This window comes from Electrona antarctica (genome assembly GCF_951216825.1).
Source record: "Electrona antarctica genome assembly, chromosome: 22".
Taxonomy (NCBI): domain Eukaryota; kingdom Metazoa; phylum Chordata; class Actinopteri; order Myctophiformes; family Myctophidae; genus Electrona; species Electrona antarctica.
In genome coordinates, this window is record NC_136805.1 from 29,639,870 (window position 1) to 29,662,545 (window position 22,676).

The 22,676-nt window shown below is 40.8% G+C and overlaps 2 protein-coding genes across 3 annotated transcripts; both read right to left on the bottom strand.

Annotated features, from left to right (window-relative positions):
• Positions 1-36: 36 nt before the first annotated feature.
• LOC306915700 (transcription factor A, mitochondrial-like) lies at positions 37-6,808 on the bottom strand. Its single transcript, XM_079493228.1, has 7 exons — positions 6,515-6,808; positions 5,084-5,232; positions 4,829-4,899; positions 4,254-4,403; positions 3,377-3,472; positions 1,682-1,738; positions 37-1,590 (listed from the first exon to the last, which is right to left on the bottom strand). The coding sequence occupies exons 1-7, from the start codon at positions 6,595-6,597 to the stop codon at positions 1,300-1,302; spliced, it is 897 nt and encodes a 298-aa protein (XP_079349354.1). The 5' UTR covers positions 6,598-6,808; the 3' UTR covers positions 37-1,299.
• A 363-nt stretch (positions 6,809-7,171) lies between these two features.
• Positions 7,172-22,544, bottom strand: LOC306915699 (transcription factor A, mitochondrial-like). 2 transcript variants are annotated; one of them, XM_079493226.1, is made up of 7 exons: positions 21,987-22,544; positions 19,706-19,854; positions 19,456-19,526; positions 18,881-19,030; positions 11,043-11,138; positions 8,283-8,339; positions 7,172-8,191 (listed from the first exon to the last, which is right to left on the bottom strand). In XM_079493226.1, exons 1-7 carry the CDS (start codon positions 22,070-22,072, stop codon positions 7,895-7,897), a joined length of 906 nt encoding a protein of 301 aa, XP_079349352.1. In that variant the 5' UTR covers positions 22,073-22,544; the 3' UTR covers positions 7,172-7,894. The 2 variants fall into 2 exon arrangements, with proteins under 2 accessions (XP_079349352.1, XP_079349353.1); XM_079493227.1 differs by lacking the exons at positions 18,881-19,030; positions 19,456-19,526; positions 19,706-19,854; positions 21,987-22,544 and adding exons at positions 11,920-12,060; positions 12,494-12,564; positions 12,749-12,897; positions 14,615-15,410 and having other exon boundaries at positions 7,587-8,191.
• Positions 22,545-22,676: the final 132 nt, after the last annotated feature.

A 22,676-nucleotide genomic window follows, 5' to 3' on the forward strand; every position in this document is an offset into this window, starting at 1 on the left:
CTTTTTAAATTAAATATTGCACTATACACAGCAAGAGATTGTATATGTAAATGTTTATTCAGTAAAGATAGAATACAAAAGTAGCACTAAATACAGTCTACAAAAGCAAAATCAATGTGTAAATTGGTTAAATGCAAATGTTTCATACAGTACTATGATTTACACCCAACACTGACTGTAAAGATGAACACAAAAACAAATACCAGATATTTTGGTTACTGGTATCTAAACAGGGAGAACACATGGAATACTTTCTTTAACTTTTAGGTAGCTGTGGAACAGGTTAGTGGTACAAATGACCATTTTACCAGTTAATCCACTGAACTGACCCAACGGGCATAAAGTAAGGATGTGGGCCAAGCAATATTCCACTTGGTGTAACTCATCAAAAATAATTATTTGGCAATAACAGCTCATTTTAAACAAAGATCACCGGAGCTTTATTGTAGTTACAGACATCATGAAGCCTGGTTGGAAAATTGCATTTAGCAGTTCCTTCTTTCAGTTTCAATGACCAGTTCAGTATATAGATTTCCACAAAGCACTTTGATGAATGACAAATATTTCACAGTTTGAATCTAGTATTGTGGAAGCTAATGCCACACTAAAATGATGAACTGAGCCGACTCTTATTGAATGACACAGGAAAGTGTTTGCTCAGGTTGCGAAGAGGGGGAACTGATTCTGTGGCACTTGACATATAGCAAAAGACCTGCTCCATCTCACTCTGGACCTCCAAACTACAACAGCATGGTATAATAAGACATAATGTAAACTTCCAAGATCCAAACTATACAGTATACAATACTAAGGTTAACATAAGATACAAAAAAAAAGAACCATGTGGTTGTTTTATGGGACGGCAACAATAACCTTCAAATCCCCTCAAGGTATGCTGTGGCTGTTAAACCTAAATCAAACTTTGAAGACATAACTATTTGTGTAATGTAGTACATCACAACAAAGCAAATCATAATGTTGGTATACAGGAAGACCTTTTTCAAATGGGTTATTCCTACTTTGGCTTATAAACCAATGTATCAAATGTTGTACTTGTTTGGGAGTTCTCTGGAAGCTTAAACAAAAGTGAACTCCTTTGGAACAAGCTTTAAAAAACATGCGGCAACTGAGGAAAAACAGAGGTATCTAATATCACAAAAGGTATTCCCTCAAGTTTTGTATACCTTTGTATAAGTTGTGTACCTGCCCTGACAGAATCTGAACATTTCTTTCCAGTTGAGATGTCAAAAGCTTCATTTATTCTTTGTTGTTGGACTCTCTATTCAGTAGATCTTATGTTTATTTTGTTCTCCGAATGGTCCCCGTTGCACCTCCTGTAGTTTTTGACTTTGACGACTTCTTGGATGCTGTAGATTTAGACTTAGCCGTCACTTTCTTAGCTGCAGTACTCTTTGCGAAAGCCAAAGCCGTACTTTCTGCCGCAGTAACCTTTTTTGCAGCCCTTTTCCTGTCGGTGAGGGTTTTTTCGCGGAGGAGGTCGACTCGTCCAATCTCCACCATGTGGTTCTCCCATGATCTCATCTCGTTCTTGTAACGAACAACATCATCCTCTGCTCGCTGAATGTACACCTAAGACATGAAGGGAAGCGAGAAGATGATTTGAAGGCTGAACAAAAAAAAAAGAGTTTAGTGAGTTTGCATTAGATACGTATAGTCTAACCTGTTTTTGATAAGTCAACAATCTTTTCCATTCGTCTCTCATTGACTTCATCTTTGCCTGAAAGACAGCAACAAAAGCATCATTATTATCTTTAACTGTTAACTGTTTTTTTATCCCACGATTTTGCAACCCATTTTTTCACCCATTGTCAATTATCTAATCTGTAATCCTGGGCGCTACACTTCCTCTGCCAACCATCCTCGTGCTTCCTTCTATGCATGAGGAGTCCAAGCTTCTTCTTTTCACCTGACAGGGGAGAGTTTCCCCGGCCGGACATAGCACGTGGAAGGAACACGTTATTCCGGCCAGTTCCTTTCCCCTCCATCAGGCGCCCCGGCTGACCAGGGGGAGGTAGTTTAGAGACCAGGATTACTGCATGTTTTTGTGAGGGTACCTTCTCCTTCTACTGTTATGCTGACGACGCCACCAATAATTCATCTGACCCCTTAATTAACTGCATAGATGACATAAAAACCTGGATGGCCGCAAATTTCCTACATCTCAATGACATTAAAACCGAAATCATCATCTTTGGACAACACCCCACCCCTGTTAACAACCTCGGCCCCCTTACATCCAACATCCACATCCATACTAATGCAAAAAATCTTAGCGTTGTTTTCGACTCGCCGACACTTTACTCGCCAAGATCAAACCCTTCCTCCCCCTAAACAATTTGAAACAGTCATCCATTCATTCATCATCTCAAGGCTAGATTACTGTAATGAACTATACTATGGTATCCCCCAATCCTCCCTCAGACGACTACAATTAGTCCAAAATGCTGCTGCCCGCCTCCTCACTGGTACCAAAAAGTTTGACCACATCACACCTGTTTTAACCTCACTCCACTGGCTCCCCATTAAACAGAGAATTGATTTTAAAATCCTCCTATTCTCTTTTAAATCTCTCAACGGCCTGGCCCCCCTATATGACCGAACTCATACAGCGTCACAAACCCTCAAGAGCTCTGAGGTCAGCTGACCAGTCACTGCTGACAACAACCCGAACCGTCAGAACAAAAGGTGACCGTGCCTTTGCTGTGGAACAACCTCCCCCCCATATTAGAGCTGCTCAAACCATTGCCATTTTAAGTCCCTACTCAAAACGCACAGTTTTTCCTTGGCTTTCAATGAGATTTGATTTTATATGCTATATGTTTTTCTATGCTCTGCTTGATGTATTTGTATTTTGCTTTAATTTCTGTTGTTGTGAAGCACTTTGGTCAACCCTGGTTGTGTTATAATGTGCTATATAAATAAAGGCTGATTGATTGATTCCTACCCTAGGGGACACCATACCCGCCTCGGGTATGGGCACTGATGACGCAGAGGAGAGAACACGCCCCCAGCACCCACAGCGTTCCCAGCGGGAATCGAACCCAGGACCTTCTAGCGTTGAGGCGACAGCACTACCGACTGTGCCACCGTGCCCCTCAATAATATTTTTATTGATTTTTACATTTTTTGACAAAGACAAAACAGAAATAGACACAGACAGCTTAGCTCAGACACGTAGTGGTTGCACAATATTGCAGAACATTATGGTTCACAATCACAGAATTTAAAATATCCAATTAAAAATATTTATTTTTACTGCAGATTCCTGAGGGGGCAGACAGAGAAAGCAAGAGAACAAAGGGAAGATGAGTCGAATGTTACAGTGGTATTAGAGATGGTGCAGTTGTGTACTGACCACAACGTCGTGTCCTCTAGCCTTGTCAAACTGCTCTGACATGAAGATGTTGAATGAACTGCGTTGGCCTTTGGGCTTCCCCAGACTGGTCAATTCCTAATAGGGACAAAGGAGAGAATAGAGAGAGGAAGCTTTTTTTAAAGATATTTTTGGGGGCTTTTTTGCCTTTATTGATAGAAGTACAGTAGGTAGACAGGAAACGGGAAAGAGATGGCCAGGAAGACACACAGCAAAATTTGTCGGGATCGGGACTCGAACCCGTGACACACTGTCATGCTGGATTACCAGCTAATGTGCCTGGACCGCTAATCCGGAATAAATTACCCTTTAACAATTTAAATATACTTCCTTGACTGGGCTCCCCTATACTTGGTTCCCTAGTCTACAACAATATATATATTTTTAAATCACACCTGTGTGAAGTGATCATCATACATCATCTCATTCCGGCCAATTCGAATTTGCGTCCTCACCTTCGTCTTCAGTGTTTGTGTTTACGCAATGTTTGTGTTTACACAAACAAACACTGAAAACTGGCCATTCATTGTCAATGGCATTTAATGTTTGTGTTGGGACAATGATGTAAAACTGGCCATTCATTATCAATGGCATTTAATGTTTGTTTTAGGACAAAGTTTGTGTTTACACTAGAGATGTCCCGGTACTGTATCAGTCCCTTTTTTGTCCTATTGGGTCATATCCCCTGCCATCTCCCCAAATACAGAAAAGCTAAACAAGGGTCCCGAAATGGGCTAGTGGTTAAATCAAGACTATATGGATAGACTTCCTCCCGTTTCAGCCTCCATTCCCCACCCTTATTCCATACACCAATCCCTCCGTCTTCCACTTTTCATCTATCCAGTTGTTCATCCCTTACCCTCTTCTTGCGTATAGCATTCCGCTTAGCCAACATCTGTCTCCTCTCCTCTGCCTTCTGTTCGATCTGGGCTGGGGTGAGCCGGGCCTGGTACTGCTCAAGGTCCTTTTTAAATTGCTCCCTGTCGCGCAAAGCCGCCACCTCAAATGGCTACATAGAGAAGAGAGATGGAATGTTTACACAGCCTTATGAAAACTCAAAAGACAATCATTTAATCACTTAAACCCAATATAGCCTAATTGTCCCCCAGCCATCTATAACTACTTTCAACCTAGCGTCCCTATTTTGTACATGTTTTAAAAAAAATGCAAAATAGTGATTCATGGTACAAAGATGTATAAAATACGGTTCAAATTAGGAGATGTAGATAATTTATCCTAACTTTATAAATAAAACGTACAGTACATAAAAGACAACCACTGATCCCGCATGGCTCATTGTCACTCAGCAAAGACTCATCTAAACTTCTAATGCTATCAAAGATAGAGGTTTACGCTCCCTGCGTTGCTCAGACAAAGCTTGTAATTCTAAATGAAGCCGACGGTTAGAACAAAGAATTTAGAGTGAGCAATTACCCGTTTCTCTTCTGGACTCAGTGTGTTCCATTGTTGACCAATCTTTCTGGCGACCTCCGTGAGTTTCATTGCTGAAGGAAATCACGATTCAATATTCAATACATTTTTACCAATTGTAAAACACTATGAACTACACCAGCATGAACGACTCAATTCAAATAGTAGCAGTACAGTAATAGTACAGTAGTACAGAAAATGCCAATGAACATTAGAAATTGAATGATCTCAACTGTATGCAATTTGTATTTTGCCTACCTGGGTTTTGTCTAACTACGAATGGCTTTTGTTGAACTGCATATCTAAAGTAAGAATTAATTGGTGCTTTTGGTCGGCCATCATTCGAAGTCGAAGTACTCAGACTCTTCCCCAAACTGAAATATGTTGCTGGGAGAATCCTGGTACTTCTGGCACATGCAAACAAAGAACACACAACACATACATATTCAATAATGGTGTAACAGTACGTGTAATATTGTGTATTCATTAAACTAACTTAAGTTAGCTAAATATGCTAAGTATGTAAATATGTAATAAACATATGTTTTGTTTACTGAAATGATACACCCCCATCATTAAAACACAGGGCTCAAGTAAAAACTGTTATTTGTATATCTCTCTAAGTCGTCCTCAGAGCAGGCTGATGTCATCCACGTAGTCTAGGTCTGTTAGGACTACTGCAGGGTGTCTTCTTGACCTCCTTGGTGTAAGAGTGATGCCAAGATCCTGCTCTCGTCCACTGATGGCCTTAATGAGCGCGTAGTCCAGGACGATGACAAAGAGGAAGGGGGCTAGGATGTCTCCTTGCAAATATACATATACCCTGTATATATATATTGGAGATGTCCAATTGTTTTAAGTGTTCAGAGGTGGGCCTCCAAAGCTGTCTCAATATTTCTCCCACAAATCACACCTTGACACCTCAAGTTTGCCCTACAGCTGCAATGTTGGTGAGTTTAACGTTGTTTAACACAATCTACTTGTAAGATATTTCAATTTGATCAATGAGCTGTCAATTGTCAATGCAACTCTAGATTCAACCCATTATAAAAAAATATCTAGTGTTGCAATGAGCAAATTGCGGCTACATGGAAATGCACACAATTGTATTCACTAAGAAAATATTCTTTAGTCTTGGGTCTAACTAAATCTCATCAAATGGTGGTCCGTGGCTCAAATGCTGAATAAATAATGGGCCTTGATGTGAAAAAAGGTTGAAAACTACTGGCCTAAATGTCTGAAAACACATAACATATCAGGACGAAACCATCATTATGTGCCATAATAAGACCATTGCATACTTAACACCATATAAGCCAAGACAGTAATGTTAGCTATATTTAACCACATATACATAGGTACAATTACTGAACCACTACCATGTGAACATAAAAGACAAGTAATATTACTCAGTGGAAATGTTTACCTTTGTATATCCCTTTGAATTGACTAAGCAAACGACCACATGTTGATGAATTATGTAATGTAAACATGCTGTAAATGCAATTGTGAAATGGTGTCTTATAAACCCATGAGGGTTGGGTACATTGTGTGCAGGACACGAAAATAAATAAACAATCAAAACCACATTGCGCTCTTCGTTAGACGTTACACTATTTGTTTTATAGTAATCAGACAGACAGGTGGAGTCTGCCTGGTTGTTTTGGCTACTTTTACAGCAACAATTACCTTGCAAGAATGCTGGTGCAGAACACATTGAAGGACTTAGCCAGGAGGCTAACGCCAGCAGTCATTAGGCTAAAGGGAGCCATGTCTGCATGGAGGACTGAGATTAGGTCGCTCTTCTGTATAACGAATGGACGGCTTTGCTGTCCCAGGCAAGTTCAAAAATTGCTGTTTTTGCAGGTGACTTAATCCAGGCCGCCTCTACTCCTCTGCAACGTGCAGCTAGCAGCAGGCTGAAAAACATGGATGGATCATTGAATGGAGCTGAGCATGAGCTGAGCAGAAGGCGCCTACTATTCTCCACCAGGTGCATTGTGGGAGAAGGTCAAGTGTGTTGTTGTGATGTTTAGTTTATGTAGTCTGTTTTTCGCAGCGCAGATTCGCCACAGATTCTGTGCTGCTGACACTGACTGAACGTCGATGAACATTTTTTTTATGCATTTGATTTTTTTTCATGGATACCCGGTAGTTTTGTTTGCACTTTTACCACTAGTTCTTTTTTTTATAGTCTATGGTTGAGTGACACACATTTTCTTTTTACCATTATATGGTGTTTTTATTTTGTTGGGTGTTTGAATGAGTAGGCCTATATCTTATAATTTGCATGAATTAGATCAAATATAAAATAAACACAAACTTGATATATCATATCAAGTTTTGTTTGACTGTGGATAGTCAGCTTAACAAAGTATTCAAATAAAACAATCGTCCAGGTTGGAGTGCCACTTTTTCCAACCCGGTGGATTTTTTATTTGAAACTAAATGTAATGACAGAGAAAGAAATTAATAGGAAGAAAACTAATTCAAGTAAACGAAGCTCTGGACCTCCAAACTACAAGACTTGCTCCTTGCAGAGACTCACCTGAAAACGTCCAAGATCCAAACTATACAGTATACAATACATCAAAGGTTAACATAAGATACAAAAAAAAAGAACCATGTGGTTGTTTTATGGGACGGCAACAATAGCCTTCACATCCCCTCAAGGTATGCTGTGTCTGTTAAACCTAAATCAAACTTTATCAAACTTAAAGACATAACTATTTGTGTAATGTAGTACATCACAACAAAGCTAATGTTGGTATACAGGAAGACCTTTTTCAAATAGGTTATTCCTACTTTGGCTTATAAACCAATGTATCAAATGTTGTACTTGTTTGGGAGTTCTCTGGAAGCTTAAACAAAAGTGAACTCCTTTGGAACAAGCTTTAAAAAACATGCGGCAACTGAGGAAAAACAGAGGTATCTAATATCACAAAAGGTATTCCCTCAAGTTTTGTATACCTTTGTATAAGTTGTGTACCTGCCCTGACAGAATCTGAACATTTCTTTCCAGTTGAGATGTCAAAAGCTTCATTTATTCTTTGTTGTTGGACTCTCTATTCAGTAGATCTTATGTTTATTTTGTTCTCCGAATGGTCCCTGTTGCACCTCCTGTAGTTTTTGACTTTGACGACTTCTTGGATGCTGTAGATTTAGCTGCAGTACTCTTTGCGAAAGCCAAAGCCGTCTTTCTGCCGCACATTCTGCCGCAGTAACCTTTTTTGCAGCCCTTTTCCTGTCGTTGATGGTGTGTTTGCGGAGGAGGCCGATTCGTCCAATCTCCACCATGCGGTTCTCCCATGATCTCATCTCGTTCTTGTAACGAACAACATCATCCTCTGCTTGCTGAATGTACACCTAAGACATGAAGGAAAGCGAGAAGATGATTTGAAGGCTGAACAAAAAAAAAAGAGTTTAGTGAGTTTGCATTAGATACGTATAGTCTAACCTGTTTTTGATAAGTCAACAATCTTTTCCAGTTGTCGTTCATTGACTTCATCTTTGCCTGAAAGACAGCAACAAAAGCATCATTATTATCTTTAACTGTTAACTGTTTTTTTATCCCACGATTTTGCAACCCATTTTTTCACCCATTGTCAATTATCTAATCTGTAATCCTGGGCGCTACACTTCCTCTGCCAACCATCCTCGTGCTTCCTTCTATGCATGAGGAGTCCAAGCTTCTTCTTTTCACCTGACAGGGGAGAGTTTCCCCGGCCGGACATAGCACGTGGAAGGAACACGTTATTCCGGCCAGTTCCTTTCCCCTCCATCAGGCGCCCCGGCTGACCAGGGGGAGGTAGTTTAGAGACCAGGATTACTGCATGTTTTTGTGAGGGTACCTTCTCCTTCTACTGTTATGCTGACGACGCCACCAATAATTCATCTGACCCCTTAATTAACTGCATAGATGACATAAAAACCTGGATGGCCGCAAATTTCCTACATCTCAATGACATTAAAACCGAAATCATCATCTTTGGACAACACCCCACCCCTGTTAACAACCTCGGCCCTCTTACATCCAACATCGATACTAATGCAAAAAATCGTAGCGTTGTTTTCGACTCGCCGACACTTTACTCGCCAAGATCAAACCCTTCCTCCCCTTAAACAATTTGAAACAGTCATCCATTCATTCATCATCTCAAGGCTAGATTACTGTAATGAACTATACTATGGTATCCTCCCTCAGACGACTACAATTAGTCCAAAATGCTGCTGCCCGCCTCCTCACTGGTACCAAAAAGTTTGACCACATCACACCTGTTTTAACCTCACTCCACTGGCTCCCCATTAAACAGAGAATTGATTTTAAAATCCTCCTATTCTCTTTTAAATCTCTCAACGGCCTGGCCCCCCTATATGACCGAACTCATACAGCGTCACAAACCCTCAAGAGCTCTGAGGTCAGCTGACCAGTCACTGCTGACAACAACCCGAACCCTCAGAACAAAAGGTGACCGTGCCTTTGCTGTGGAACAACCTCCCCCCCATATTAGAGCTGCTCAAACCATTGCCATTTTAAGTCCCTACTCAAAACGCACAGTTTTTCCTTTGCTTTCAATGTGATTTGATTTTATATGCTATATGTTTTTCTATGCTCTGCTTGATGTATTTGTATTTTGCTTTAATTTCTTTTGTTGTGAAGCACTTTGGTCAACCCTGGTTGTGTTATAATGTGCTATATAAATAAAGGCTGATTGATTGATTCCTACCCTAGGGCAGGGGTTCTCAACGTTTTTGGCCGGGGACCCCGGGAAATGCTTTGGCAATGTCTCGGGACCCCAGCCCCGCCCCCTCCCGACCCCCAATATAAATTGACTGCTACAATAACCTTAACCCATTTTGGGCGGGAACCCCTTTTGGTGTTTTAAGCATCGTTATAATTTAGCTATTGAAAAATAGCAGATCTACAAGCTCGTAGCGCGCCACTCGGTGGCGCGCTATGAGCTTGTAGGTCTGCTATTTTTGAAAAATCGTGAAAAAAATTAAAAAAAAGTTTTTAAAAAAAAAATAATTTGGGGACCCCCTAAAATAATTTGGCGACCCCCCGAGGGGTTGCGACCCACGGGTTGAGAACCCCTGCGCTAGGGGACACCATACCCGCCTCGGGTATGGGCACTGATGACGCAGAGGAGAGAACACGCCCCCAGCACCCACAGCGTTCCCAGCGGGAATCGAACCCAGGACCTTCTAGCGTTGAGGCGACAGCACTACCGACTGTGCCACCGTGCCCCTCATTAAAAACGCACAGTTTTTCCTTTGCTTTCAATGTGATTTGATTTTATATGCTATATGTTTTTCTATGCTCTGCTTGATGTATTTGTATTTTGCTTTAATTTCTTTTGTTGTGAAGCACTTTGGTCAACCCTGGTTGTGTTATAATGTGCTATATAAATAAAGGCTGATTGATTGATTCCTACCCTAGGGCAGGGGTTCTCAACGTTTTTGGCCGGGGACCCCGGGAAATGCTTTGGCAATGTCTCGGGACCCCAGCCCCGCCCCCTCCCGACCCCCAATATAAATTGACTGCTACAATAACCTTAACCCATTTTGGGCGGGAACCCCTTTTGGTGTTTTAAGCATCGTTATAATTTAGCTATTGAAAAATAGCAGATCTACAAGCTCGTAGCGCGCCACTCGGTGGCGCGCTATGAGCTTGTAGGTCTGCTATTTTTGAAAAATCGTGAAAAAAATTAAAAAAAAGTTTTTTTAAAAAAAATAATTTGGGGACCCCCTAAAATAATTTGGCGACCCCCCGAGGGGTTGCGACCCACGGGTTGAGAACCCCTGCGCTAGGGGACACCATACCCGCCTCGGGTATGGGCACTGATGACGCAGAGGAGAGAACACGCCCCCAGCACCCACAGCGTTCCCAGCGGGAATCGAACCCAGGACCTTCTAGCGTTGAGGCGACAGCACTACCGACTGTGCCACCGTGCCCCTCATTAATTTTTGTATTGATTTTTACATTTTTTGACAAAGACAAAACAGAAATAGACACAGACAGCTTAGCTCAGACACGTAGTGGTTGCACAATATTGCAGAACATTATGGTTCACAATCACAGAATTTAAAATATCCAATTAAAAATATATATTTTTACTGCAGATTCCTGAGGGGGAAGACAGAGAAAGCAAGAGAACAAAGGGAAGATGAGTCGAATGTTACAGTGGTATTAGAGATGGTGCAGTTGTGTACTGACCATATTGTCGTGTCCTCTAGCCTTGTCAAACTGCTCTGACATGAACATGTTGAATGAAGTGCGATTGCGTTTGGGCTTCCCCAGACTGGTCAATTCCTAATAGGGACAAAGGAGAGAATAGAGAGAGGAAGCTTTTTTTAAAGATATTTTTGGGGGCTTTTTTGCCTTTATTGATAGAAGTACAGTAGGTAGACAGGAAACGGGAAAGAGATGGCCAGGAAGACACACAGCAAAGTTTGTCGGGATCGGGACTCGAACCCGTGACACACTGTCATGCTGGATTACCAGCTAATGTGCCTGGACCGCTAATCCAGAAAAAATGACCCTTTAACAATTTAAATATACTTCCTTGACTGGGCTCCCCTATACTTGGTTCCCTAGTCTACAACAATATATATATTTTTAAATCACACCTGTGTGAAGTGATCATCATACATCATCTCATTCCGGCCAATTAGAATTTGCGTCCTCACCTTCGTCTTCAGTGTTTGTGTTTACGCAATGTTTGTGTTTACACAAACAAACACTGAAAACTGGCCATTCATCGTCAATGGCATTTAATGTTTGTGTTGGGACAATGATGTAAAACTGGCCATTCATTATCAATGGCATTTAATGTTTGTTTTAGGACAAAGTTTGTGTTTACACTAGAGATGTCCCGGTACTGTATCAGTCCCTTTTTTGTCCTATTGGGTCATATCCCCTGCCATCTCCCCAAATACAGAAAAGCTAAACAAGGGTCCCGAAATGGGCTAGTGGTTAAATCAAGACTATATGGATAGACTTCCTCCCGTTTCAGCCTCCATTCCCCACCCTTATTCCATACACCAATCCCTCCGTCTTCCACTTTTCATCTATCCAGTTGTTCATCCCTTACCCTCTTCTTGCTCGTAGCATTCCGCTTAGCCAACATCTGTCTCTGTATCTGTTCGATCTGGGCTGGGGTGAGCCGGGCCTGGTACTGCTCAAGGTCCTTTTTAAATTGCTCCCTGTCGCGCAAAGCCGCCACCTCAAATGGCTACATAGAGAAAAGAGATGCAATGTTTCAATAAAGTTTACACAGCCTTATGAAAACTCAAAAGACAATAATTGAACCACTTAAACCCAATATAGCCTAATCCATTGTCCCCCAGCCATCTATAACTACTTTCAACCTAGCGTACCTATTTTGTACACAAAAAAATGCAAAATAGTGATTCATGGTACAAAGATGTATAAAATACGGTTCAAATTAGGAGATGTAGATAATTTATCCTAACTTTATAAATAAAACGTACAGTACATAAAGACAACCACTGATCCCGCATGGCTCATTGTCACTCAGCAAAGACTCATCTAAACTTCTAATGCTATCAAAGATAGAGGTTTACGCTCCCTGCGTTGCTCAGACAAAGCTTGTAATTCTAAATGAAGCCGACGGTTAGAACAAAGAATTTAGAGTGAGCAATTACCCGTTTCTCTTCTGGACTCAGTGTGTTCCATTGTTGACCAATCTTTCTGGAGACCTCCGTGAGTTTCATTGCTGAAGGAAATCACGATTCAATATTCAATACATTTTTACCAATTGTAAAACACTATGAACTACACCAGCATGAACGACTCAATTCAAATAGTAGCAGTACAGTAATAGTACAGTAGTACAGAAAATGCCAATGAACATTAGAAATTGAATGATCTCAACTGTATGCAATTTGTATTTTGCCTACCTGGGTTTTGTCTAACTACGAATGGCCTTTGTTGAACTAAATATCTAAAGTAAGAATTAATTGGTGCTTTTGGTCGGCCATCATTCGAAGTCGAAGTACTCAGACTCTTCCCCAAACTGAAATATGTTGCTGGGAGAATCCTGGTACTTCTGGCACATGCAAACAAAGAACACACAACACATACATATTCAATAATGGTGTAACAGTACGTGTAATATTGTGTATTTATTAAACTTAAAACTTAAGTTAGCTAAATATGCTAAGTATGTAAATATGTAATAAACATACGTTTTGTTTTACTGAAATGATACACCCCCATCATTAAAACACAGGGCTCAAGTAAAAACTGTTATTTTTCATATCTCTCCAAGTCGTCCTCAGAGCAGGCTGATGTCATCCACATAGTCTAGGTCTGTTAGGACTACTGCAGGGTGTCTTCTTGACCTCCTTGGTGTAAGAGTGAGGCCAAGATCCTGCTCTCGTCCACTGATGGCCTTAATGAGCCCGTAGTCCAGGACGATGACAAAGAGGAAGGGGGCTAGGATGTCTCCTTGCATTATACATATACCCTGTATATATATATTGGAGATGTCCAATTGTTTTAAGTGTTCAGAGGTGGGCCTCCAAAGCTGTCTCAATATTTCTCCCACAAATCACACCTTGACACTTATTCAGCCTAATATAGCAAAAGAATATTTGTAGGCCTATTACACTTATTGGTGTTTTACGACAGCAAGTATTGATCAGATTCGAGGCAACGACAAAAGTAACATTAGTGGGCCTAAATCAGTGCTTCTCAACCAGTGGTCCGGGGACCACCAGTGGTCCTTGAGGGGGTTCCAGGTGGTCCCCAATTCCGTGCCATGATATTTTCTTCTAAGTGTTGGAGTTTGGAAGCACTTGTTTTTGGTAACGGGTAGCGCTGCTGCTATAACTGCAGTATGTCCAAATTCTAAACGGGTGGTATGCAGGGCCGTACAGTGACTTTGACGAGCGCTTCCAAACCCCAACACTTAAAATAATCACCTGCACAGAATTTCTTGACAGAAAGTTGCTCATGTCTACGGTGGATTTCCATGAAACAAACGCTTTGCAGATTGAAATAGGATAATTCAAGTTTGCCCTACAGCTGCAATGTTGGTTAAAAGCAGATCGGATATTTCAATTTGATCAATGAGCTGTCAATTGTCAATGCAACTCTAGATCTAAAAAAATATCTAGTGTTGCAATGAGCAAATTGCGGCTACATGGAAATGGACAAAATTGTATTCAATAACAAAATATTCTTTAGTCTTGGGTCTAACAAAATCTCATCAAATGGTGGTCCGTGGCTCAAATGCTGAATAAATAATGGGCCTTGATGTGAAAATGGTTGAAAACTACTGGCCTAAATGTCTGAAAACACATAACATATCAGGACGAAACCATCATTATGTGCCATAATAAGACCATTGCATACTTAACACCATATAAGCCAAGACGGTAATGTTATATTTAACAACATACAATTACTGAACCACTACCATGTGAACATAAAAGACAAGTAATATTACTCAGTGTAAATGTTTACCTTTGTATATCCCTTTTAATTGACTAAGCAAACGACCACATGTTGATGAATTATGTAATGTAAACATGCTGTAAATGCATGAATTATGTAATGTAAACATGCTGTAAATGCAATTGTGAAATGGTGTTTTATAAACCCATGAGGGTTGGGTACATTGTGTGCAGGAGACGAAAATAAATAATCAATCAAAACCACATTGCGCTCTTCGTTAGACGTTACACTATTTGTTTTATAGTAATCAGACAGATAGGTGGTGTCTGCCTGGTTGTTTTGGCTACTTTTACAGCAACAATTACCTTGCAAGAATGCTGGTGCAGGAGAACACATTGAAGGACTTAGCCAGGAGGCTAACGCCAGCAGTCATTAGGCTAAAGGGAGCCATGTCTGCATGGAGGACTGAGATTAGGTCGCTCTTCTGTATAACGAATGGACGGCTTTGCTGTCCCAGGCAAATTCAAAAATTGCTGTTTTTGCAGGTGACTTAATCCAGGCCGCCTCTACTCCTCTGCAACGTGCAGCTAGCAGCAGGCTGCAGAACATGGATGGATCATTGAATGGAGCTGAGCAGAAGGCGCCTATTCTCCACCAGGTGCATTGTGGGAGAAGGTCAAGTGTGTTGTTGTGATGTTTAGTTTATGTGGTCTGTGTTTCGCAGCGGCAGATTCGCCACAGATTCTGTGCTGCTGACACTGACTGAACGATGAACATTTTTTCCATGCATTTGATTTTTTTCATGGATACCCGGTAGTTTTGTTTGCACTTTTACCACTAGTTCTTTTTTTTTATAGTCTATGGTTGAGTGACACACATTTTCTTTTTACCATTATATGGTGTTTTTATTTTGTTGGGTGTTTGAATGAGTAGGCCTATATCTTATAATTTGCATGAATTAGATCAAATATAAAATAAACACAAACTTGATATATCATATCAAGTTGTTTGACTGTGGATAGTCAGCTTAACAAAGTATTCAAATAAAACAATCGTCCAGGTTGGAGTGCCACTTTTTCCAACCCGGTGGATTTTTTATTTGAAACTAAATGTAATGACAGAGAAAGGAATTAATAGGAAGAAAACTAATTCAAGTAAACGAAGCTCTGGACCTCCAAACTACAACACTTGCTCCTTGCAGCCACCAAGACTCACCTGAAAACGTCCAAGATCCAAACTATACAGTATACAATACATCAAAGGTTAACATAAGATACAAAAAAAAGAACCATGTGGTTGTTTTATGGGACGGCAACAATAACCTTCACATCCCCTCAAGGTATGCTGTGTCTGTTAAACCTAAATCAAACTTTATCAAACTTTAAAGACATAACTATTTGTGTAATGTAGTACATCACAACAAAGCAAATCATAATGTTGGTATACAGGAAGACCTTTTTCAAATAGGTTATTCCTACTTTGGCTTATAAACCAATGTATCAAATGTTGTACTTGTTTGGGAGTTCTCTGGAAGCTTAAACAAAAGTGAACTCCTTTGGAACAAGCTTTAAAAAACATGCGGCAACTGAGGAAAAACAGAGGTATCTAATATCACAAAAGGTATTCCCTCAAGTTTTGTATACCTTTGTATAAGTAGTGTACCATAGTACTCTCTATTCAGTAGATCTTATGTTTATTTTGTTCTCCGAATGGTCCCTGTTGCACCTCCTGTAGTTTTTGACTTTGACGACTTCTTGGATGCTGTAGATTTAGCTGCAGTACTCTTTGCGAAAGCCAAAGCCGTCTTTCTGCCGCACATTCTGCCGCAGTAACCTTTTTTGCAGCCCTTTTCCTGTCGTTGATGGTTTGTTCGCGGAGGAGGCCGATTCTTCCAATCTCCAACATGCGGTTCTCCCATGATCTCATCTCGTTCTTGTAACGAACAACATCATCCTCTGCTAGCTGAATGTACACCTAAGACATGAAGGGAAGCGAGAAGATGATTTGAAGGCTGAACAAAAAAAAAAGAGTTTAGTGAGTTTGCATTAGATACGTATAGTCTAACCTGTTTTTGATAAGTCAACAATCTTTTCCAGTCGTCGTTCATTGACTTCAACTTTGCCTGAAAGACAGCAACAAAAGCATCATTATTATCTTTAACTGTTAACTGTTTTTTTATCCCACGATTTTGCAACCCATTTTTTCACCCATTGTCAATTATCTAATCTGTAATCCTGGGCGCTACACTTCCTCTGCCAACCATCCTCGTGCTTCCTTCTATGCATGAGGAGTCCAAGCTTCTTCTTTTCACCTGACAGGGGAGAGTTTCCCCGGCCGGACATAGCACGTGGAAGGAACACGTTATTCTGGCCAGTTCCTTTCCCCTCCATCAGGCGCCCCGGCTGACCAGGGGGAGGTAGTTTAGAGACCAGGATTACTGCATGTTTTTGTGAGGGTACCTTCTCCTTCTACTGTTATGCTGACGACGCCACCAATAATTCATCTGACCCCTTAATTAACTGCATTGATGACATAAAAACCTGGCTGGCCGCAAATTTCCTACATCTCAATGACATTAAAACCGAAATCATCATCTTTGGACAACACCCCACCCCTGTTAACAACCTCGGCCCCCTTACATCCAACATCCATACTAATGCAAAAAATCTTAGCGTTATGTTCGACTCGCCGACACTTTACTCGCCAAGATCAAACCCTTCCTCCCCCTAAACAATTTGAAACAGTCATCCATTCATTCATCATCTCAAGGCTAGATTACTGTAAATGCACTATACTATGGTATCCCCCAATCCTCCCTCAGACGACTACAATTAGTCCAAAATGCTGCTGCCCGCCTCCTCACTGGTACCAAAAAGTTTGACCACATCACACCTGTTTTAACCTCACTCCACTGGCTCCCCATTAAACAGAGAATTGATTTTAAAATCCTCCTATTCTCTTTTAAATCTCTCAACGGCCTGGCCCCCCTATATGACCGAACTCATACAGCGTCACAAACCCTCAAGAGCTCTGAGGTCAGCTGACCAGTCACTGCTGACAACAACCCGAACCCTCAGAACAAAAGGTGACCGTGCCTTTGCTGTGGAACAACCTCCCCCCATATTAGAGCTGCTCAAACCATTGCCATTTTAAGTCCCTACTCAAAACGCACAGTTTTTCCTTGGCTTTCAATGTGATTTGATTTTATATGCTATATGTTTTTCTATGCTCTGCTTGATGTATTTGTATTTTGCTTTAATTTCTTTTGTTGTGAAGCACTTTGGTCAACCCTGGTTGTGTTATAATGTGCTATATAAATAAAGGCTGATTGATTGATTCCTACCCTAGGGGACACCATACCCGCCTCGGGTATGGGCACTGATGACGCAGAGGAGAGAACACGCCCCCAGCACCCACAGCGTTCCCAGCGGGAATCGAACCCAGGACCTTCTAGCGTTGAGGCGACAGCACTACCGACTGTGCCACCGTGCCCCTCATTAATATTTGTATTGATTTTTACATTTTTTGACAAAGACAAAACAGAAATAGACACAGACAGCTTAGCTCAGACACGTAGTGGTTGCACAATATTGCAGAACATTATGGTTCACAATCACAGAATTTAAAATATCCAATTAAAAATATATTTTTTTACTGCAGATTCCTGAGGGGGCAGACAGAGAAAGCAAGAGAACAAAGGGAAGATGAGTCGAATGTTACAGTGGTATTAGAGATGGTGCAGTTGTGTACTGACCACAACGTTGTGTCCTCTAGCCTTGTCATACTGCTCTGACATGAAGATGTTGAATGAACTGCGTTGGCGTTTGGGCTTCCCCAGTCTGGTCAATTCCTAATAGGGACAAAGGAGAGAATAGAGAGAGGAAGCTTTTTTTAAAGATATTTTTGGGGGCTTTTTTGCCTTTATTGATAGAAGTACAGTAGGTAGACAGGAAACGGGAAAGGGATGGCCAGGAAGACACACAGCAAAGTTTGTCGGGATCGGGACTCGAACCCGTGACACACTGTCATGCTGGATTACCAGCTAATGTGCCTGGACCGCTAATCCGGAAAAAATTACCCTTTAACAATTTAAATATACTTCCTTGACTGGGCTCCCCTATACTTGGTTCCCTAGTCTACAACAATATATATATTTTTAAATCACACCTGTGTGAAGTGATCATCATACATCATCTCATTCCGGCCAATTAGAATTTGCGTCCTCACCTTCGTCTTCAGTGTTTGTGTTTACGCAATGTTTGTGTTTACACAAACAAACACTGAAAACTGGCCATTCATCGTCAATGGCATTTAATGTTTGTGTTGGGACAATGATGTAAAACTGGCCATTCATTATCAATGGCATTTAATGTTTGTTTTAGGACAAAGTTTGTGTTTACACTAGAGATGTCCCGGTACTGTATCAGTCCCTTTTTTGTCCTATTGGGTCATATCCCCTGCCATCTCCCCAAATACAGAAAAGCTAAACAAGGGTCCCGAAATGGGCTAGTGGTTAAATCAAGACTATATGGATAGACTTCCTCCCGTTTCAGCCTCCATTCCCCACCCTTATTCCATACACCAATCCCTCCGTCTTCCACTTTTCATCTATCCAGTTGTTCATCCCTTACCCTCTTCTTGCGCATAGCATTCCGCTTAGCCAACATCTGTCTCCTCTCCTCTGCCTTCTGTTCGATCTGGGCTGGGGTGAGCCGGGCCTGGTACTGCTCAAGGTCCTTTTTAAATTGCTCCCTGTCGCGCAAAGCCACCACCTCAAATGGCTACATAGAGAAGAGAGATGGAATGTTTACACAGCCTTATGAAAACTCAAAAGACAATCATTTAATCACTTAAACCCAATATAGCCTAATTGTCCCCCAGCCATCTATAACTACTTTCAAACTAGCGTCCCTATTTTGTACATGTTTTAAAAAAAATGCAAAATAGTGATTCATGGTACAAAGATGTATAAAATACGGTTCAAATTAGGAGATGTAGATAATTTATCCTAACTTTATAAATAAAACGTACAGTACATAAAAGACAACCACTGATCCCGCATGGCTCATTGTCACTCAGCAAAGACTCATCTAAACTTCTAATGCTATCAAAGATAGAGGTTTACGCTCCCTGCGTTGCTCAGACAAAGCTTCTAATTCTAAATGAAGCCGACGGTTAGAACAAAGAATTTAGAGTGAGCAATTACCCGTTTCTGTTCTGGACTCAGTGTGTTCCATTGTTGACCAATCTTTCTGAAGACCTCCGTGTGTTTCATTGCTGAAGGAAATCACGATTCAATATTCAATACATTTTTACCAATTGTAAAACACTATGAACTACACCAGCATGAACGACTCAATTCAAATAGTAGCAGTACAGTAATAGTACAATAGAAAATGCCAATGAACATTAGAAATTGAATGATCTCAACTGTATGCAATTTGTATTTTGCCTACCTGGGTTTTGTCTAACTACGAATGGCATTTGTTGAACTACATATCTAAAGTAAGAATTAAGTGGTGCTTTTGGTCGGCCATCATTCGAAGTCGAAGTACTCAGACTCTTCCCCAAACTGAAATATGTTGCTGGGAGAATCCTGGTACTTCTGGCACATGCAAACAAAGAACACACAACACATACATATTCAATAATGGTGTAACAGTACGTGTAATATTGTGTATTTATTAAACTTAAACTTAAGTTAGCTAAATATGCTAAGTATGTAAATATGTAATAAACATACGTTTTGTTTTACTGAAATGATACACCCCCATCATTAAAACACAGGGCTCAAGTAAAAGCTGTTATTTTTCATATCTCTCCAAGTCGTCCTCAGAGCAGGCTGATGTCATCCACGTAGTCTAGGTCTGTTAGGACTACTGCAGGGTGTCTTCTTGACCTCCTTGGTGTAAGAGTGAGGCCAAGATCCTGCTCTCGTCCACTGATGGCCTTAATGAGCCTGTAGTCCAGGACGATGACAAAGAGGAAGGGGGCTAGGATGTCTCCTTGCATTATACATATACCCTGTATATATATATATTGGAGATGTCCAATTGTTTTAAGTGTTCAGAGGTGGGCCTCCAAAGCTGTCTCAATATTTCTCCCACAAATCACACCTTGACACTTATTCAGCCTAATATTGCAAAATAATATTTGTAGGCCTATTACACTTATTGGTGTTTTACGACAGCAAGTATTGATCAGATTCGAGGCAACGACAAAAGTAACATTAGTGGGCCTAAATCAGTGCTTCTCAACCAGTGGTCCGGGGACCACCAGTGGTCCGACACGTTAAAATGACCACCGCTGAAGTGCCCTTGAACAAGGCATTGAACCACTACGATGAAATGTGTTCTATGAGCAGGGCCTGGCTGGAAACAAGTTCTTGAGCTTAGCCCAGATACCCTGGGTAAATATAGTAATCATTTCATTTCATTTCATTTCCTTGAGGGGGTTCCAGGTGGTCCCCAATTCCGTGCCATGATATTTTCTTCTAAGTGTTGGAGTTTGGAAGCACTTGTTTTTGGTAACGGGTAGCGCTGCTGCTATAACTGCAGTATGTCCAAATTCTAAACGGGTGGTATGCAGGGCCGTACAGTGACTTTGACGAGCGCTTCCAAACCCCAACACTTAAAATAATCACCTGCACAGAATTTCTTGACAGAAAGTTGCTCATGTCTACGGTGGATTTCCATGAAACAAACGCTTTGCAGATTGAAATAGGATAATTCAAGTTTGCCCTACAGCTGCAATGTTGGTGAGTTTAATGTTGTTTAACACAAGCAGATCGGATATTTCAATTTGATCAATGAGCTGTCAATTGTCAATGCAACTCTAGATCTAAAAAAATATCTAGTGTTGCAATGAGCAAATTGCGGCTACATGGAAATGGACAAAATTGTATTCAATAACAAAATATTCTTTAGTCTTGGGTCTAACAAAATCTCATCAAATGGTGGTCCGTGGCTCAAATGCTGAATAAATAATGGGCCTTGATGTGAAAAAGGTTGAAAACTACTGGCCTAAATGTCTGAAAACACATAACAGATCAGGACGAAACCATCATTATGTGCCATAATAAGACCATTGCATACTTAACACCATATAAGCCAAGACGGTAATGTTAGCTATATTTAACCACATACAATTACTGAACCACTACCATGTGAACATAAAAGACAAGTAATATTACTCAGTGTAAATGTTTACCTTTGTATATCCCTTTTAATTGACTAAGCAAACGACCACAGGCAGCGGTGGCCGAACGGATAGCGATCGGTCTTGATACCGGAAGGTCGCCAGTTCGAATCAGCGGTCCGACACGTTAAGATTACCACCGCTGAAGTGCCCTTGAACAAGGCATTGAACCACTACGATGAAATGTGTTCTATGAGCAGGGCCTGGCTGGAAACAAGTTCTTGAGCTTAGCCCAGATACCCTGGGTAAATATAGTAATCATTTCATTTCATTTCATTTCCACATGTTGATGAATTATGTAATGTAAACATGCTGTAAATGCATGAATTATGTAATGTAAACATGCTGTAAATGCAATTGTGAAATGGTGTTTTATAAACCCATGAGGGTTGGGTACATTGTGTGCAGGACACGAAAATAAATAATCAATCAAAACCACATTGCGCTCTTCGTTAGACGTTACACTATTTGTTTTATAGTAATCAGACAGATAGGTGGTGTCTGCCTGGTTGTTTTGGCTACTTTTACAGCAACAATTACCTTGCAAGAATGCTGGTGCAGGAGAACACATTGAAGGACTTAGCCAGGAGGCTAATGCCAGCAGTCATTAGGCTAAAGGGAGCCATGTCTGCATGGAGGACTGAGATTAGGTCGCTCTTCTGTATAACGAATGGACGGCTTTGCTGTCCCAGGCAAGTTCAAAAGTTGCTGTTTTTGCAGGTGACTTAATCCAGGCCGCCTCTACTCCTCTGCAACGTGCAGCTAGCAGCAGGCTGCAGAACATGGATGGATCATTGAATGGAGCTGAGCAGAAGGCGCCTACTATTCTCCACCAGGTGCATTGTGGGAGAAGGTCAAGTGTGTTGTTGTGATGTTTAGTTTATGTGGTCTGTGTTTCGCAGCGGCAGATTCGCCACAGATTCTGTGCTGCTGACACTGACTGAACGATGAACATTTTTTTTATGCATTTGATTTTTTTCATGGATACCCGGTAGTTTTGTTTGCACTTTTACCACTAGTTCTTTTTTTTATAGTCTATGGTTGAGTGACACACATTTTCTTTTTACCATTATATGGTGTTTTTATTTTGTTGGGTGTTTGAATGAGTAGGCCTATATCTTATAATTTGCATGAATTAGATCAAATATAAAATAAACAAAAACTTGATATATCATATCAAGTTTTGTTTGACTGTGGATAGTCAGCTTAACAAAGTATTCAAATAAAACA

What these genes read in the sequence shown, in the direction of transcription:
- LOC306915700 (XM_079493228.1), bottom strand. Translation starts at nt 6,597, where the DNA reads ATGGCTCCCTTTAGCCTAATGACTGCTGGCGTTAGCCTCCTGGCTAAG. An exon ending in TGCACCAGCATTCTTGCAAG is followed by an intron (nt 5,233 to 6,514) that starts GTAATTGTTGCT and finishes TGCATGTGCCAG; the next exon opens with AAGTACCAGGATTCTCCCAG. An exon ending in CTAGAGGACACGACGTTGTG is followed by an intron (nt 1,739 to 3,376) that starts GTCAGTACACAA and finishes GCTGTCTTTCAG; the next exon opens with GCAAAGATGAAGTCAATGAG.
- LOC306915699 (XM_079493226.1), bottom strand. Translation starts at nt 22,072, where the DNA reads ATGGCTCCCTTTAGCCTAATGACTGCTGGCATTAGCCTCCTGGCTAAG. An exon ending in TGCACCAGCATTCTTGCAAG is followed by an intron (nt 19,855 to 21,986) that starts GTAATTGTTGCT and finishes TGCATGTGCCAG; the next exon opens with AAGTACCAGGATTCTCCCAG. An exon ending in ATGCTATGCGCAAGAAGAGG is followed by an intron (nt 11,139 to 18,880) that starts GTAAGGGATGAA and finishes TGTCCCTATTAG; the next exon opens with GAATTGACCAGTCTGGGGAA.